Below are 19,401 nucleotides of genomic sequence, written 5' to 3' on the forward strand. Positions count from 1 at the left end.
GATGGGCTACCCACAACCTGATCTACAGGGAGCCAGCCGACCTCCACATGCTGCGCCATCCTGTGCTTCCAAAGCCCGTGTGGGCAGAGACAGCTCAACCCATCTGCTCTTGCCAGGGCTGACAGGTTCTCAGTGCCTCCCTGACTGCTGCTCACCTTCAAGCTTCAGCTTCTCTGTCACTGCCCACAGTGACCACAGATGGGGACCATCTCTGCAGAACACCGCATACCACTTCTCTGCGAGCTGGCTGCTTTCAGCCACTGCAGCCTAAGCTGCAAGGAAAGGGCTTGCATAAATACTTCCTTTCCATGACAAAAACCCCAGGGGCTTTGTGAAGGCCAAGTGTCATTCTATTTTCAGGGGCATAAACTTGCACAACTTGAATAGTTGTGGGTGCCCAGTGAGCTAAGGCAGATGATTCCTCCTAAGAGAAGGGTTGTGACTGTACACATACGAGCAGTGCTCACAGGCATGACCGCTTCCTTCGAAAGCAGCCTCTTGTGGAAAATTGTTGTCTTCCAAGAGGAACAAGCCCAGGATAGGACATCACTTCTAGCAAAACGTGGATTTTCTGGGCTTCCACACTCCACAGCTTGTCTCATTTTAGGCCTACCTGGGACTCCAGCAGCCCATCTACAAAAGGGCTAGACGATTCTTCACATACAGCCAAACTCCTGACCAGTTTAAGCTTTGAATTAGACTGGGGAAGGAAAAAAAAGAGTATAGTTAAGATACCTCAGTCAAAACACACACACTAGAGCTCATGCTGCTGCATTACCAAGCCACTCATGCAGTCATTGTTAATTAAACTGCTAAAAAAGAGGGACTACCAAACCAGCTTCTTGCAACAAACAGGAATATAAAAAGGCTTGGAGTTCTAGAGCACATCAGTTATTTTCTTCTTTCAGTCATTGATTAGGATTTGAACCAACCAAATTTTAGGTGAGAAAGATCACTGCTTAATTCATGCACTCTTTGACCTCTTCAGCCAGAGCAATTCCAGCCTCTCCCCTCCTCACCTGTCAAGAATTAAAACCATTAACAAAGGATACAGCTGAAACCAACTATTTTGTTTTTTAATATGCCAAGATTGTTACTATTCTTAAGTAAAAGGCTGTCATCCCATTTACACCTTGCCTGTCTGACCTGATGACTTTGGTTATTTTGGGTAATGTAGTAATCCTTAGAGAAAACGCTTAAAATAAAACCTGTACTTCAGGACTCTTGGCAAGTCGACTCACTTGGGTGACAAATAGGAAAAAAATATATCAACCAGTCACATGAGATCCCAGGCAGGATCAACAATATGGAGAAAGGCTTGAGGTGCACAGACACATTCTGTCCTAGGTATAGACAGGGCAGGAACTGGAATCAGCCTGTGCGGGTACTGCACAAAGTCCTGGCTTTTACAAACAAACAGAACCATTAGAATATTTTTTCTGAAAGAAAATGACTCTGTAGGTCATAAGAACAAATCTCTTTCACACGTTACTTTCATCAAAAATAAACGCAGACGGCACCCCTGTTACAAATTTAACTGGTCTCCCCTCCCTCCCATGCCTCAGGGCAGAAACTGTCTTCATTTGGATTTGAACTTTTGTGAAAGATAAAAAAAAAAAAAAAAAAAAAAAGGGGGTGGGGGGAAGAGACCTTCACCCTCCCAATCACGGTTTTAAAATCAAGCTCTGAATAACCTAGTCAGATGTCATAGCTGACCCTGTTTTGAATAGGAGGCTGGACTAAATGAGCTGGACTCCTGAATTATGCTATGTTTCTACAACTGCCAAGCCTGGAAAATCCATGGCAACTCTTGATAAACTGGTTCAGTAGTTAATATCAGATTTTGCAAAGAAAGTCTGAGGCTAAGGCTAATAAAGGTACAAAAAAAAAGAAAAAAAAAAAAAATCACATAATGGCCACATTTTACCCTGGGATTTTGCCTACAAACAACATTCTAGAACAGCTGTGTCCTGGTGCTTATTATTGCAAGAGTTCTGGATTCACTAACATGCATGTACCATTGTTACGGGAGCAAATGTGGTATTCCCTGAAGAAGAGCGATCTTATGTGAAACCAGGCAGTTATGCTTAACTCTCTTTTTTTCAGAGTTAAAAAACTGGAGTGTGCTGCCCTGTTCCTCCATTGACACCTCTGAATTTCATTCTGGTATTTTGGGCTCTGGGGAAGGCACAGGTGTGGCAGTTAATAGCAGCAAAGAGTTCCTTCACGGGTAAGCGTGTGTTAAAAAGGATCACTCGTGCTTCAGTGCATGGGAAGTTACTGTCCTGAACCGCCACATGCTGCATGTTGCTTCTGGAGACATTGAGAGTAAGGCTGGGATCACGGCTCAGAGCAGCCAAAAGAACGGGACATCAGAAGAGGTCATACCTTGGCTCTTTTTCTGGCATGTCCATGACTTGAAGTTCGCCTCTGTGGAGAAAGAAAAGAGAAGGCAAGACGCTTAATCTGTAAATGGTATTTTCCATGCAAGGCAGCACAGCACTGAGCATGTAAAATGACTCTGAAGAAAATCTCTACCTGACAGCAATGGAAGCATGTGCAAATAGGAACACCTGGAGAGCTGTCCTGTCAGGCCTCAGGTAGGCAGAAACTGCTTAAAAACTTCACATGGATTAGAACCAGTTCCTCTGTTTCTGACAGAACCAGCACAACCGTGGGATCACAGGGCATGACACACTTCTAAGCGGGAAAATAGTCTTCCACCATTCCTGGGACATGAAGAGGGTTCTAGCACAGTGGATCATGAGAGACACATGCTGCTGCTCTGATTTAAGAGGCACTGAGTCATCTGTTATCCTGACCTTCTAAGAAACCTTTCCCCATTCCACATTACAAAGTGACCAGAGTCAGGCTCCTTTTGAGCAACAGTGGTGTCTGCCCACACAGTGGTTGAACAAACCTGGTGCCAGCCACCAGCTTTAAATGCAGAAGCATTCAGCAGGTTGTTGAGGGTTGGCATTTCTTCAAGCTAAACACTAAGTCAAAAGCACATGTGGCAAGAGAGCAGAGCAGCAGGAATGAGTCCTAGCACCCTCCAAATGGCTTTTTTTCCTTGCTGAAACAAAATCTTGAAACATTCACTTCCTATTTGGGCATTTTTAAGAGCAGCAAAGCAATGGCCAAGCACCACTCCAAGATCTCCCTGGGATGCCTTCACTTCACGTTAAATCATTAACTGATCCTTAGGTCAAAGAAAGGAGTAAGACGGAGGTAACAGCTATGGGACTAGAACCTGGGGACTGAGCACAAGTGCCTCCAGGAGCACACCAGTCTCATTTTCTCCTGGGCTCAAAGAATATTCAAAGTATTCCACTCACAGGAGAATGGATTCAGCTAAAGAGAAAGAGAGCAGCCTGTGAACAACACAGTCTGCACTGCGTGGCATCCCTTCGGGAGGTGGTAGCACAGGCTTAGGCCCCTTTCAGAAGGGACAGCAACTAGTTCGTGTTTGCCGAGTAGAAGGGGAGGGCCCAGCTCTGCAAGCTGGCGGAAGGGACTTCTCACTTGTCTGCACACTTACCTGAGATTCCTGGCGCATGCTGACCTCCTCCCCTCCATCCTTCTCCACCTCCTCCTTGCTGGGTGACCTGGATACATATTTGGTTCTGTTCACAGATTCCTCAACCACCTTTTTTTCAGACTCCTTCATTATTTCCAGAGACTCCTGTGTTGTGCTGCTGTTTGACATCTTCAGAGCCCTACAGCGTAAAAGTGGGCACCTGCCAGAAGACGTGACAGAATGGATAGAAGGGAGTCAGGAGGTGGAGAGAGTTTCTGTCTGGAACACAAACTCTTGCACATGTAAGTTGTAACTTCCTTGTAACTCATCTTGTGTACAAAGACTCCAAACCAAGCACTCCAATGACAGCCCACCCACTCATCCCCTTGGATGCAGCCCCTGGCTCGAGGGGACCTTGCAGGAGCTCTGTGATTCTCAGCAGGACTCTGGAGACACTAGCAAGGCTGAACAAAGCCTCTGAGATATACAGAGGTCCCCAGTACAGGCACCCTGCCCTCTACCTTCTTCGATGGGAGGCAGGAACTGAGTGTAGTCCTAATGCGAGCAACCACCCAGAGGCAGGGAATTCGGTAGGTGAAATAAACTCAAGCAACCAGAGGAGGTGTGCTCTGCCCCAGGACAAACAACAAAAAATCTGCATTCTTCCCCAGCCCAGTCCTTGCAATTAGTCAAATCTTCAGCAATTGCTATTACTCAAATCTTGAGCCTTGTACCTAAGACATTGCTCTGGTTCTTCCTGTGAAATAAGGTAAAAAGCCTGGTATCTTCTCTCCAGCTGCCTATGGTTAGATACTTCAGGAAAAATGGGAGTCAAACAATAAGTCACATTACAGATCAAGAGGAAAAAGTAATGCTTCCTGACAAAGTTGTGTTTAATTGCTTCCTTTTGATTAGCACGAATGCAGGCAGCCCAAAGAGCCCCTGAAACCATGTCTGAATTAGAGTGGAATCTAGACAGGGCAGCAACATATGCCTCAGTCTGCTGACAGTCTTAAACAGGAGCAATGAACATGTCACACATGCGTCCATCAAATTCAATGTTAATTCCAAACTGATCGTCTAGAATGGAAATGTCAGCCCTCTCAGGTAACTCAAAGCAGACCTCTCTGCGCTTGAGTGAGGGTTAAACAAGCTTACGTAGGACTGCAGAGGGATTCTGGTACTGAGAAACACTACTGCAGAGACTGCCTGTGCAGAACCCGACGTTTGTCCTGATGACAGATGAGGAGGCTGGATAAAGGCAGGCCTATTGAGACAAGTTTCCAAAAAGAAAAGGGGAAGCCTAAATCTGAGAGAGGCTCAGACAAAAGGCCTGGGCATTGGAAAACACAGCTGATGTTTAACAACTTGTTTTATTAATTACTTTGGCAGTACATGGCTGAAAAAAGAGTCAGATCTCACAGAGATTTATCAGCTCTTGGCTCTGCATGGGAACTGCTAGTATTCATTAACTAATTCAACCTCACTCCTCTTTAACTGTGGGTCTGCTGAACATAAAACATGTATTTGACTACTACTGCAGCTACTAGAATCAGTTCCAGATACTGAAAGCAAGAGAGCGCAATCAACCGCTTCTAGTTCATGGATTCTTACAGGGATTTACAACAAACTTGTTAAGACGTCCAGGGCAGATGCGCTGTTGTGAATGGAAAACGCTGTGTATTACAGGTGAATCCCTGCGGCAGACTGCAGCCAGAGAACCACAGCACCATGCAGCGAGCGTGCCTGGGAGACGTCAGCACTGCACGGGATCCAAGCGAGAGACGGGGAGAGGACACTTACTGACAAAAGGAGGAAGCTGTGCTCACCTTAGCTTTCCTGCACACCTACCACCTCCTGTTCTAAACTTATGGTGAGCTTTCCCCCACCAATAAGACTCACTACTGTCACTTCAAAAATCACAGATGGGAGAACCAGAAAAGGAAAAAGTCACTTAACCCAAGGCCTTGATGAGTAAGTGGCACCTTGAAATTGTGTGGGAAATACACCCATTGACTCCAGAAAGTTCACAGAAAAAGGGTACAGTGAAAGCAAAAAAAACTGGTGCAGATGAAGCTGACAGTGCTGCACTGTCTAGTTTATGCACAGGAGTCAGTCCCTTTCAAGGCAGATGCATGTATCTGCAGGGGAGTGACTGTGGATGCTATGGGTTGATAAGAGGCAAGCAGATACATCCCAGCACTGTACGAAAACAAGGCATTTCTCACTAGAGAACTGCTGGAAGATCCCAGCCACTGTTCATGCGTGTTCATTCTGGAGCAGGAAGCTTACAAGAAACCCCACTGTTAATTCCACAAGCAACTTCCTATGTAGCCCACTTGAAAGGGTTCGGATGGGGACACAAGGGGCCAGAAGGCTACTTTTCGCCTGAGGGGCAATATTGAACCAACACAAGTGGTCAAGATCCTCATGCCTGCTGCAGTGCTGAGTCAGGCTCCTTCAGCCCAGCACTGTCACACTGTACCAAGCAGGCTGTCTCATAACCAAATTGGTGGCTTCTGGCAGAAAAGAGCTGCCATTGATAGCTTGTTACAGGAAAGGAACCAGAGAGCAGTCAGCTGTTGACATTAGCCCTGCAAGACGATTCCGTGGAACCTCTCCCTTCTGGCTGCTAACAATTTCCAAGCATGTATGTGGCCTCAAATACCAGGTGGAGGAGACGGCGAGAGCCCCTCTGCTATTCTGAATGCTGCTCAGTGCAGATCCTTGCACCGCACAGATCACTTGCAGCTCCCCACCCCTTCCTGGCACAGTCCCACAGGGCAGCGTGCAGCACCACAGACGATGGCATTGGCAGGCGTCTCCTGAAGCACCCCTGCAGGAAGCAGCTTCCCTCGGGAACCACTGAGGCACCATCCATCCTCCAGCTGCAAGGGTCTGTTTCTCATCCCATCAGACTGGGTATCCAGCAGTTGCCAACAGGAACGGCAGTGGAGCTCCCAGGTTTATAGCACGCATGCTGCACGGGATGGTGAGCTCCCACACGAGGGAGTTGTGCTCTGCTGCGATGCCTCTGGCAGGAACTAGGTTAGAAAAGAAAAAGGAAGCACTTGCTTGATTTGCACGCCAGCCTCCTTAGTGGGAGTCCAGATTATGCAGGGGGTGAGGCTGGTAAACTCTGCTTACCCCCTCCCCAACACGTTCCACACTTTAGAAAACTGCTCCAGCCTCATGTCCGGGCCAGGGGCCTGGCTTGTAAACAAGCCAGGAGGATCAGTAGCAGATTTGGGGAAGGGAGGCAGAATGAGGCACCTGAACAGCACACACACCTCAGAACTAAAGGGGGACTTTCTGCACTAAAATAAAGGAGCAGGTTTTGTACAGCTTACTCTCTTTGCTCATCAGTCCCCCTATAACAAGTTTTTACTCCCAAGCCACACACCTCAGTCAAATTTGAGAAGGGTAACAGGACCTTTTCTTGTCATACTGCAATGTAACTTCAGCATCACAACAAGGGGAATATCATCAGATTTCCCTCTCCTCTTCCAGAAAAGATGACTTAGAGCCACTGAAATGACATTTTTGGCTGCTCCCCCCCACCCACCCACCCCAGCTTCCATATCTGACAGCAGTCCTTCAGGATATTTCCCTGCACATAAAAGAAGAGAAGCACTGGTGGTGCACATTATCAACAGCGATGCTTCCGAGAGGAGGTTTCCTTTCTGTATGAATGAATCAGCCCTGCTCCCCCAGGACAGACGTGGGATGCAGTGAGGGGGTGGCAGACATGATCTGCTGTGACAGACAGTGGCTTGCAGAGAAAGTGGAAGTTCAGAGGACTTGGGGTGGGTGGGACTGAGCTGTGCCTTGTCAGGGAGACGAAAAGATTACATAGAGGCAACATTAGGGAAGCCACAAAATCTGTGTCAGAAAAGAGAACAACAGAGCAACAGAAGGTGGGTGAGCCACCACTGACTTTTTGGGTTGGGTCTGGAGGCTGGCAAAGTAAACAGGGCAGTCAAAGCAGTGACAGTGTGAATGCTTTGTGCGCGCTGGCCAAGGGCCAGGTGAAGAAGTAGCTGGGGCAGATTGACATCCTTCTCTTCACCCTGAAGAGGAACATTGAATTCCACCTCTGCTGCCTTCTTGCCACATGGAATTCGCAGCTGCCGAGCCATGACAATGCAGGCAGCAGCTGCTCCTGGTTAGGCAGGGAATAAAAGCAAGGAACTTCTGCATTTACAGTTAGGATGGATCCAGAAGCAAATGTAGGAAAGGCACGAAGCCTACTGCTGAATACACTCTCTTCGTGGCCTCGTTTCGCAGAGCACAGACACGCTCCTGTGAGCTAAATGAGGGTGCAAAGGAGACATATGGATGCTTGGCTGTAGCCGCCTACACGCACGCTCCTGTGTTGCAACAGGATAGAAGTATCTGAGGTAGCTCATCCCACCACGTAAGACAGCCAAACTACCTCTCAGTTTTCAGGGGGAAAGGAAACGAGTGTGAGTGAGCTCCACTTTCTCAGTTCCGGTCCAAGCAACAACCACAGGAGCAACTGTGCATGCTTACAGCCTTCTTGACCAGGCTTCACAATTTGTTTCAAAGACAAGAACCTTGACTCACTTCATCTCCTCCCTTGGTTATTAACCAATTATTTTTTTTCTTTCCAAGACTCACTCTAAAAGGGCATTCAACAGGGCGGATTAAAAACCTTATCAGACTCAGCCCAGGTCATCAGTGATAACAGAAGAGTTTTCACTACAGAGAAGGCTGTGGACCCTCACTGCCAAAAAGAAACCCTGCATAGCCGTAACAACAGCAGCTTTCTTCATCCTCAGGCTGGTTTTAAAATATAAAGAAAGCATACTTAGAAACAAAATACATCCAATCACACGCTAAGCAGAGTTAAAGTGCTCTGAGGGCTCAGGAATATACATCCCGAGGCTGGCAACTCACTGGTGGGCAGGACAGTCCCCACCACATTGCTCCAGTGGACAGTGAAGTCAATTCTGAGCACCAGGAAAAGAATGAGGCAGGAAGAGCTGGCCCAGCCCAAGGGAGGTTTGCTGCTACAACTGGTAATTAAAACTAACAATCCAGCCTGTAACAGGGAAGGGGGAAAGCAGTGGCCTTTTTTCCAGCATCTGAGTGTGTCACTTCACCCCTCTGTGTAAGACTTTAGTATTAACATCATATATCACAGAGTAAGTACCTCCTGCAAGGTTAAATGATGATGCTCTGACAAACAATTTGCTCATTGGCTTCCAGGTCAGCCAATCGGAATCGCAGCTCCATGGCAACAGGCTCTATCACTAGGAGCAACCAGACAAGTCTGGGGGGTGATTTAGATTCCCCCTCCTCGAGCACAGCGTCTGCTGTAGAAAAAGGTTTTCACAGGAAAAAGTGGAGGCGGTGAGGTGGAGAGGGTGCTGCAAATTCAAGACATTAAAGCCTCCTCAGTTCTACTGACTAAGTCAGGCCGCACAGTGCTCCCTCTCTGCACTGAAATATCTTCAGAGAGGCTTTTTGTCTTCTCCTTTTCTGCCAAGACACAGCAACTGGTAAGATTTTTGCTGTATTAAAGTACACCTACCAGATGTAGCAAGAAGCTGTAATGAAAGGCTTTGCTAGCAGGACCAACACGGGCCACATAGCTCCTGAAACATGGCCCTCCTAGGCTCCATTTGGGCTCCCAGTCTGCTCTGCAAAATGTAAGCTACCTGCACCAACACTGCTGGCTGGGGCATCCCCAGCATCCCATAAAAAGCTTGAAAACAAAGAGGTAAAGAGCCTTTCAAGCACACTCCCTTTCCCTCCTGTTGGAGAGACCAGCTCCCTATCAGAGGTAACACCTCTAGCTAGAACAAGCACCTGGTTCAGTGAGAAAACCCTGAAAACTTACTTGGGAACACCTGTAAACTGCAACTGTCTCAGCCAATGAAGCAATCTTTCCCAAATTATTTCCATTGCTTTTTTTATTATCAGTTGAAGAGAGGGATTTAATTCCTCACTACCATACAGTTCCTACAAAACCCAGCAAAAAAAAAACCCCAACCCAAAACACAACAGGAGGCCAGAAGTATTTGACTGCACAGTGCACAGGCTCCCAGTGCTTAGTCATTGCTTTAAATCTTAATCTCCACCCCCACATTACATCAAAGAGGTGAAAATTACGATGCAGACGGAAGGGTTTGACTTCAGGTGGAAAACGGGGAAATAACCTTATACAAACAAGGAGACAGGAAATGCAGGTGAGAGAGAAAGCCCTCGAAGTTAGCTCTCCATAACATCAGCAGGTCTCCAACATGTCCCTCCCACTAATTGCAAGGAGGGTAAGACAACATTAGTTAAACTGCCTTCACCCACAGCTGAAGGAAGCCCCCATATCAAGCTCTGCTTCCACATTTGCTGAGCAAATTGCTGCAGCTGCTTCAGGTGCTAACGGCTCTCCTGGCTGTTCACCTAACATCTGTTCTGTAAGGCCAGGCTACTACGGGAGAATCACTTAAGAGGGACCCATCTCTGCACCTCAGCAGAGCTACTGCCCACTTGGTTTTGAGGGGCTCAAACTCAGGGGCTACCGGGCCTGTTCTACCAACTGTAACCCCAAGGAAGAGGCCAGTGTCTGCAACAGCCTAGCTGTGGTGGCCGTGGTTTGCCTCTGCATCTCTGGCTGAATGTAGGAATTGGAGTCTGGAGAAGAGATGTAATCCCAGAGCTGCTCTTCATTTCAAATACCTTTAAAAGGGCTGTTCACTAGTACAGGTGCAGTCAGCCCTGTTAAATGGCACAATAGCCAGTAGGTGTGTTATGGGAAACATCTGAATTATCACCATGGCAGTAGCTTTCAGTTATTCAGTATGTGCATGGATTTCATTATGTGGAACATCTCAAACTACAATACAATTTCAGGGGGAAAAAAAAAAAATCAGTTATTTTGTTACCTCCTTCAATCAATGCAAGCACTAACATCAGGATAGGTGTCAACTTGCTATTACTGTACTGCAAGAGCATGACACAACTGGCATCAGGACTGCCAAAATCATCTTCATGTGATACACAGGAATCAAACGTGCCAAAACAACAAAGGTGCACTGGCATCTGAGGAAAGAGAAACAAAAAGATACAGCATGCTTCGCCCATGGGCTTCAAAAAGCCAAACTTTAATAGCCTTCCATTTCCACCTGGATGCAACTCAGGGTTTCTATCCAGAATGCTGCTGTCACAGACGAGTCTGGGCCCTTGAAGGCAGCCAGCAGGACACATGCTGTAGCACCAGGGCCTTTCCAGCACTGCCTCTGGAAAGAGGCATTGACGCTGAAGACTCATTGCATGTTTGACAAATGGCATTCTCAGGAGCAGGCTGGCACCTCCCCAGGGCAGGTTCACTTAAGTGAATTACCTGCTCTGCCTAGGGATCTTAGTTCATCACAATAACAGGCACACCAGAGTCCCTAGGCAGGCGTGGAAGCAATAAGAATGCAGCAGAGCCGCCCTTGCTGAAGCCTTTGGGACCATGTCACCCTGGGGATGGGTAAACATCTACATTACTGCAGCCTGATAGTTGCTATTAAAACAACACATCTTGCCTAGACACAATGGAGTAGTTTTCACTGAAAATGACTATTTCAGCAGGAGATAAAACAAAAAGCACCACTTAAATGAAAACACACGAGGCAGAGCAGCTGTTGTGAAGGGAGCACACAGCAGAGGTAATTGCCTGCCACACAGACAAGCTCCAGGCAGGAGAAGGGTTCCACCACACGAGTTCCATTGCATGAAACAATCAGGAAAATGCCACTGCAAGTCAAGTCATGGTTGCTTTTCATTTCATCATTAACACGAAAACAAGGCCCTCGTACAGGATGTGATGTCTGGGCCTAAGACAGAAACTTCATCAGATCTTGTAAGGTAAGCAACACAGTGCCCTGGGCAGAAGGCAGAAGTCCTTGTAGGAGTGGAAGAGGTGTTCGTTCTTCCCTGTGAGGGAAGGAAACAGAAGATGCTGTTGAACCATGTCTGAAACACGAATGCGTCCAACCACCTACCCAATGCCTCCATGTACTCTGCAGGGGATTCTGCACTTTGTAACCTGGTGACTGTTGTGTAGATTCAGCCTCTTGTGGAAGGAAAAGCTCACGGCAGAACCCTTTGCACTTATCTCAGGATAGAAAAATTCAAAGCAGAAAAATTAATTTCTTTCCACCTCCAGATTCTAGATGTTTCCACTCAAAATAGGTCTTTGCTTCTTGCCCCAAAGGCCACACTGTTCTTTTTGTGCAAATTGAATTCATAGAATCACAAAATGGTTTGGGTTGGAAGGGCTCTTAAAGAGCATCTAGTTCCACCACCCTGCCATGGGCAGGGACACCTTCCACTAGCCCAGGTTGCCCAAAGCCCCGTCCAACCTGGCCTTGAACTCTTCCAGGGAGGGGGCAGCCACAGCTTCTCTGGGCAGCCTGTGCCAGGGCCTCACCACCCTCACATTAAAGAATTTCTTCCTTATGTCTAATCTAAATCTACCCTTTATCAGTTTAAAACCATCACCCCTCGTCCTATCCCTCCCCCCTGATGACGAGTCCCTCCCCCCTTTCCTGCAGCCCCTTTCAGCCCTGGGGGGCCGCTCTAAGGTCTCCCCGGAGCCTTCTCTTCTCCAGCTGAACCCCCCAACTCTCCCAGCCTGTCCTCACAGGGGGTGCTCCAGCCCCTCAAGGATCCTTGTGGCCTCCTCTGGGCCCACTCGAGCAGGTCTGTGTCCTTCTGATGTTGGTGCCCCCAGAGCTGGACCCAGCACTGCAGGGGGGGTGTCTCACCAGAGCAGAGGGGCAGAATCCCCTTCCTCGACCTGCTGCCCACACTGCTCTGGGTGCAGCCCAGGGTACGGTAGCTTTGCTAGCTTTCTTGTCAGAGGTGGCTGAATTTCAGTAGCAAAGGAGGTAACTTCCATTCATAACAGAGTCCTGATCCTTCAGAACATATCAAAGCAAGTCTCAAACCAAGGACAGATTCCCTACTACACAGTTAAGAGGGTATCCCAGCATACCCAGCATGTCCTGCCACCCCCACACGTAATGCTCAGAAACATCCTTGCCCCATGAATCAACATGGAGGGGACAAATGACACATCAGCGAAGCAACACAGATTCTGTTCATCTGTCAGTAATACAAAGGTGGCAATGTCCACTGCACCATCCAGTCAGCTGCCATCGCTGACTCAGCTGAGGGACTCAAGGGCTCACAACGAAAGGAAAATAGTAAAAGGACAAAGAGCGTGCTGGGTCTTTTCCCTATACATGGAAACTGCTGGTGGGGTGTAGTAGCAGCAGGAAGAGTTGCCATATGCCTGACAGGAAACTTCAATGCAGAGTTGACCGATGTGTTCAGAGAATCCAGCTTGGTTGCATGCATATTCAGGTCCTTTCGTTTTACTCCCAAAGCAGCCTATATGCTATGCAAGATCAGAACTCCCATCTCATTTCTGCTGCAAAAAGTTGACGACACAGAAAGAAGGCAATCATTGGATTCGGGCATGCTGGAGATCTCCTGGGGAAGATAATTCAGTTCAGCACCAAAGTCAGAGGCTGTAAAGATCCCCAAATCCCACTGAAAGCCTCCTCCCCACCCCGACTGTTGATGCATGTTTCCTTTTTATATGCATTGAGAGGAGAAAATGGTGTGTGGAAGGAGGTATCACATGAAGATGCAAGTGAGCAACCATGACAAATCATTAGAAATCAGTTTAAAATAATGCATCTGTATTGACTGTTACAGCACCATGCACTGGAATAGCTTTTATGTTCAAGTGACCTGACAATAAAAGGAGAACGGAGTTCCGTTTGCAGTGCCAGCTCAATATATCGACAGTGTTGCCTCATCCATCTCACCACTGATGCACCTTGATACCAGCTCTTTGCAAGACAGTTTACTTGCATTCCAAGCCCTCTAGTGCCCTAGCTGGAAACACCAGAGTCAATCAGCAACCCAGTACATTCTTTGCTGCTCTACAGCAATTCTGGGTACAGAAATCTCTTAAGCACTTTGAACTGGATGGGTAAACTTTGCTTATATCTATTTTTCAGGCATGGAAAAGGAGATACAGAGAATTCCTGCCATAGTCATTAGATGCCCACAGCTCTACATGCCTCCCAGAAGCTGACAGGTTGGACAGATAGGACAACACTGGAAGAAAGGAACCTACTGCACAAACACCACAGCAGGGTTTGCAAAGAAAGTTCAGATGATACTGAAGGAAGTGGGTTTAAACGGTCTCAGTCTTAAAAGTACTCTTAGCCTGTAAGTTCACAGCAACAGCAGCCATCTTCAGTCCTTCTGCTCTCCCCTCTGTTAGTCTAAGACAGTATTATTTGTTTGATGTTAAAACCAAACAAACCAAAACAGTGATGCTGCTGTTCTCTTTTCCTTTTATTTTGGGAGCTGCAGTGAAGCCAAGCAAGAACTCTCTCACCCCTTGCTTACAAAATGTGGGGGAAAAAACCAAACACCCAGTCAATAGTTAAAAAGTGAAAGTATCATGGAAGGCATCAGTGTGAACAGTTCTTGTGAAGACAGGGCTTAAGTTCTGTCTAAACAATGCTGTAAATTTTTGTGGACAGTCCTTCTGAGGGCCCCTAGGCAGAACAATGGGAAAAAGAAAAGCTAAATCTGAGATGAGAATCTCCCCATCAGAGAGCTCCCTTCTCCATTCCACACCAGTTTTTCTTTCCCCATCACGAGCTATTCCTGTATTCATCTGAAGACCAGGGAACTGCTCTCTGTGACGTCAAAGCAGTTTCCCAGCAACAATTAATGAGGGCTGTCCACCACAGGGGTTTCCTGAAAAGCTAACAAGGAATCATCCACCTACTTTCTACAGTGTCAAGATGTAACAGGCCAGCATTGAACAGGAATTTCTGTTAACCCTTCCATGGCTCAGAGGAAAACCCTGGCACAGTTCCCACTGATACGTGTTCCAGTTCTTTCAGAAACCCCCAAGGAAAAAATTCCTTCCACCTGAACCCACCCATAAAGAAATCCCACATCGGGTACAAGACACCTGCAGATATGGAGGTAGCAACCAGGCTCAGGAAAAATGCACAACGTTAAAATAGCTCTTCTCCTCTTGCTGGCACACTCTCTTGCGCTGTGTCTGCACCAGTCAGAAGCATAAGCACAAACATTAAAAAGCTGGCTGAAGGAACAAGGTATTCCCCGGTTCAGCTTGCTGTTCCTGACCTGACCTGGTCTGGCAGAGCAAATCCTCAGACTCTCCTAATTGGGCCCAAGGCATTACAGCTCTTGGCAAACCTCCTTGGGAGGGAGGCAAAGAGTAGGGCTGCTATCTGCATCCCGCTTTCTGTTTTCAAGGCTGATGCTCCTGCTTCTCACCACGCTGGCAGAGGATACTGAGTCACTTGACACACTAAGTAGCCAAAGAATACAGAGCAAATACAAAACTGTGGCTGTTTTTCAGGTGGGGTCCAGAAATTTATTTGATCGTTGAACAAATTGGGGAGTGATGCTTAAAAGAAAAAAAAAAAAAAAATCAACTCCATCTTTTGGCTGCCAGCTGCAAAAGTTGGATTTGACAGTGAAGGGCGAGTCTGAAGGGTGGGTAAGGTATTCCCCTTCCCACAGCCTTCAGCAAGACAAACTCAGCCTTCACCATCCGCAGCAGCAGCTGTTGCTGCTGTTTGCAGATCCTCAAGCCACAGGCGATGCTTCCAGTTTAAATAAGCATTTTAAAGACATGAAAGGAAAGAAAATAGGTCCAATGCACCTGAGCAAAGATCCTGCAGTACAGTAACTGGCTAATACCTCAAGCCCAAGAAAAGCAGCTACTAGCATTAAATCTCAAATGAAGGGAGCATCATTTCCAGTATCTTGTTTTTAAGGCAAGACTGGATGTTGAACATGTGTGAGAAGGAGCTAAAGGCAATCCAAACTCTTGATTCCACTAAAACCAAACCCAATTCAGCAGTAGGTTTAAAGTAATTAAAAAATGAGGTTAATATATATGTGGACACAAATACAGTCCTACAGAACACCAAACTGCTTAAGCTAACCTGAAAATATCATATGGCACATAAGCAATTAACTAGTCAACATTTCTCATCAACTAGCCAGCTTCAAACAAGTAAATCCTTCAATGTATTACCCAGCAGAAGAGCAGGAAGTCTGCAAAATGAACAGAAACTACCCAGGAACAAGTGGCATAAACACCAAGCTAAGACACAAGGAGAACCCATGAGACTGTCACAGGGAACTCCTTAATGACATGGAAGAGTACAGTATGCTTATCGGGGATTCCCCCGGCTCCTGTAGGTGCATCCCCACCATCACAAAAAGAGGAAGGAGAAAGCTCATCTCACACTGTCAAGTCTTGAATGGAATCACAGAGCCACATATTCATTTTAGTACAGCACCATTTTAAATTAACCCCATTAAGGAGCAGAAATCCTGTCACTTACTTACCAGAGATGGATGATGTCAGGTCCCCATCCCTGAAACACTCGCTTGCATTTATACTGTATTTTGCATGGTGAGGGTACAGGGAGAGGAAAAGAAAAGTCTCTGGTCAATCTTTCTCAAGCCCAAAATAACTGAAGACTTATTCTAAAAATAACTCACCGTGGTGGTTTTGCACTCTCAGCAGGTCATCTGTTTCCTGATTTCAACGGAGACTTCATTGCCACAACCAGTTCAAGAGGAATTTTGCCAAGATAATATTGCTTCTTAGAAGCCCCCGCCAGCTCTCCACCCTGGATAAAATGCTAGCGATCTTTGCTGCTGCTACAGCAAGCTAATTGCTCTGACAAGCAGCTCTGAAGCAAAGCAGAGCCCAGCTGTTCGGAGGGATGTCATAGAGAGCTCTGCCAATAGCCACATGCACACCCCCCTCCTGTTCTCATTCAAATACTTCAATGGAACTGCCTCCGCATAGCCCTGAGAAGGCTTTAAAGACACAGCATCCTTCCCCTGCCAGGCACTGGAGCAACACGAGTGTAAGTGCAGAAGCAAAGAAGAGATACCACAGTAAATATCAGCATCTTCCAGAAGAATTCAAGTGCACGGACTACACTTCGCAGAACACCCTACACATGCCGGGGTAGGTTACAGGCAGCCTTGCTTCACTCCTATCATTGCTGCCATAACATTTCCAAGGGGTGAGTTTGTTAATGGCTTCATTTCAATTCAGCTATTTTTTTCTTGCTCTTTTATTAGTGATTAAATAGAGACAGGAAACAAGAAATGCAAATAGCTCTAGAGAGGCTTTAAACCTCTCACTTGCTTAAATTTTCCCTAGAAAGGGTTTTCCATCCCAGACCTGGTGACTCCACAGGCACACAGGCTGCGATCAAGTCTCCTCCCCGTATTCTAAAGCTTACGCTCAAGCGCACAGGGCAGCCTTGATGAGTGTCGTGCACAGGCAGACTCCGTGATGGATCACAAGCACATCCTGTCCCTTGCCAGGCTCAGAAGTTGCTTCTTGCTGGATTACAGAGATCTTCCGACTACAGCTCTAAACACTGGTCAACAGCAGGCAGGTGTCATTCTTCTGCGTCAACGGCTCTTGCCAGGCAGGAGCCCATCCTGGGCAAGGTGTGGCCAGACCTGAAGAGAAGGCACTCTTGCGGGGCCAGTGCTGACTTCAAACACAATCAGCTCAGTCAGCAGCTGGTCTCGAGGAGGCTCCTTGCTCAGGCTGAGCTCTGGCAGTGCTGGAACTGGCAGCAGAGAAAGGGGCAGCAGGGCTCACAGGGCAGCTAAAGACAAAACTTTGTTGAGAAAAGAGATGAAGATGAGAAGGCAGGACCAGCTTTGGGCTCAGGGAGATGGAGAGACTTTTGCAAAAAGGTTGAGATGCACAGCTTTAACTGACAGCGTCCATTTCAAATAGAGTAGTGCTGTGCTGGTAAAGCCTCTTCGGGACTTGCCTTTAGTTAATGCAGCTTCTTCTAAATGATCCCCTGCTACAGCCAAAGAAACAGTCCAATAAAGCTTTTAAAAAACCAAGAAACAAACAACAGCTCGTACATTTCAGCTCCATGACAAACTGAGGTTCAAGTTTGTAAAGCAGCCCTGCTCTGCAAAGGACTTAAGTTTAAATGTATGCATGACCTTCTGTCTTAATCCACTTCAAAGCCTTCTGAATCAAGGCTGCCATGCCCATGCAAAAAGCAGCAAGTTCCTGGCCAGCTGTCCACCTCTTCCTGCTGAAACTGCTGTGATCCTGGCTAGTCAACAGCTCCTTGCTTCTGCCCACAGCAATACTGACATCTGAAGAGGGGGTTCCCAGGGCTAGAGAACCGCAAAGAAAGGAATGACAGAGGTGCAAGGCAGACAGCGGGTAATAAGATGAAAGTCACTTACAATGCTATACCAGTATTTTCCAGTGGAGGGCCACAATTAATCGACCCCCACACTGGCTGGGGCAAAGGCTCCATAGATGTTATATGAGATTTCCCCACTAGAAGGTGCAAGGAAGACAGATCCAAAGGATTAAAGTTCCTTTTATGCCTCCTATTTATGGCCACTTCAAGTTCTTTCCTCCCAATTCTGCAAAGAACTTTTAAAATGAAGGTGCCTGTCCAAGGAAACTGAACCATGATCTCCCAAGCTCTTTGAGAAACAGTCACTACTGTCTCAGCAGTGCAGGCCTGTAGGATGAAGGCCTGCAGCTGAGCTCCCGGGCTCTGCTGGGACAGTTTCTTAGTCTGCGGCGCAGTGAGCCCCAAGAGGTAGCAAGTGACTGCGTTTGCAACAGCTCGGTGGATTGCTCAGCAGAAAGTCACTCTGGACATTCATGTCCCCCGGGCAGAAAACATGGGCTCAGAGTGACTCCCTGTGGCAGCTGAACCCAGCAAAACTGCAAAATTCAGGCAGATTAGGTTAACAACTCAGCATCAGGGTTTGCCCCCGTTTTTTAACTCATCTATTTTGTGTTTGTTTATTCCTGTCACCTAGCATCCAGGCAGGCCCCTGGAGTTTCAGACCTGGAGTTCTGAGCCCTAAAGCAGCTCCAGCAGCTACTTTGTAAATGAAGAACAAACAGAAAGGGACAGAGGAGTTCAAGTCCAGGAGCAGTGCTCCTGCATGCCTTGCCCAGGCTTGCTCCAGAGCCTTAAAATCTCCACAGAACCTAGTAAAACTAACAGAGCTTTGTTTTGCTAAGGAACATCTGTGGTCTGCTGCACTTCGACTCGGGATCATTAAGGACAGTTGCTGGTGCCCTCTATTCCAAGAGCCCCGCAGTGACAAGATTAGTACTATAAGGAAGGAACTTTGGGTCTTGTTCTTCCCTTCTGCCAGGTCTTCCTGTTTTCAGAAACACCCAGCTGACAGAGCATGTTAAGCAAACAAGAACATAAAATCATTTTAGGACCCTCCGTTGAAACCCCACTGTCAGTTCTTAATATTGACATTAAAACAGAAAGAAAAGCTCCATAACCTGAGCCTGCAAACCTGATCTCTAGCACTTATATGCCTGGCAGATGGCTCAGCAAGGACAGATTTCTGAGTGAGAAAGCCTTCCAGCCCTAGGACATGAGCACCTGCGCTAGACAGCACAGATGCAGCCTCCTGCAGGCTTGTCCAGCTCTTTCAGAAACCACTGCCCATGACCACTATGAGTCGGCAGCATTTCATTTTCATGAAGCAAATGTATGTGAGAGGATTTCCTAAGCTGCATCCTTCTCCTTAGATGGGGAGACAGTGTATCCTGGGTGGGAGGAGGAGGAGAAGGAAGAGTGAGTCAGCCCCACCAGCAGCCTGGACAAAGCCCTACAGAGAGGGCTCCTGCCTTTCACACCTGAGAGCCATTTGCTGAGGTACTGCATGCGTGTTTGTGTGTGTGTGTGCATGCACACACACCATGAAACTAGGTCAGTGGAAGCGGGGCACAGAAAAGATGCAGCAGC

General features: G+C 47.2%; 1 protein-coding gene across 3 annotated transcripts in view; it reads right to left on the bottom strand.

Annotated features, from left to right (window-relative positions):
* Nucleotides 1–19,401, bottom strand: part of R3HDM2 (R3H domain containing 2) — a 61,149-nt gene that overhangs the window by 23,299 nt on the left and 18,449 nt on the right. For all 3 annotated transcript variants that reach the window (XM_074929785.1, XM_074929784.1, XM_074929786.1), the window contains exons 2-4: nt 3,542–3,740; nt 2,389–2,430; nt 614–700 (exon numbers count right to left, since the gene is read on the bottom strand). In XM_074929785.1, coding sequence (XP_074785886.1) covers nt 614–700; nt 2,389–2,430; nt 3,542–3,740 — 328 coding nt within the window. The remainder of the gene's footprint in view (nt 1–613; nt 701–2,388; nt 2,431–3,541; nt 3,741–19,401) is intronic.

Source organism: Athene noctua, chromosome 30 (genome assembly GCF_965140245.1).
Source record: "Athene noctua chromosome 30, bAthNoc1.hap1.1, whole genome shotgun sequence".
NCBI classification, from domain to species: domain Eukaryota; kingdom Metazoa; phylum Chordata; class Aves; order Strigiformes; family Strigidae; genus Athene; species Athene noctua.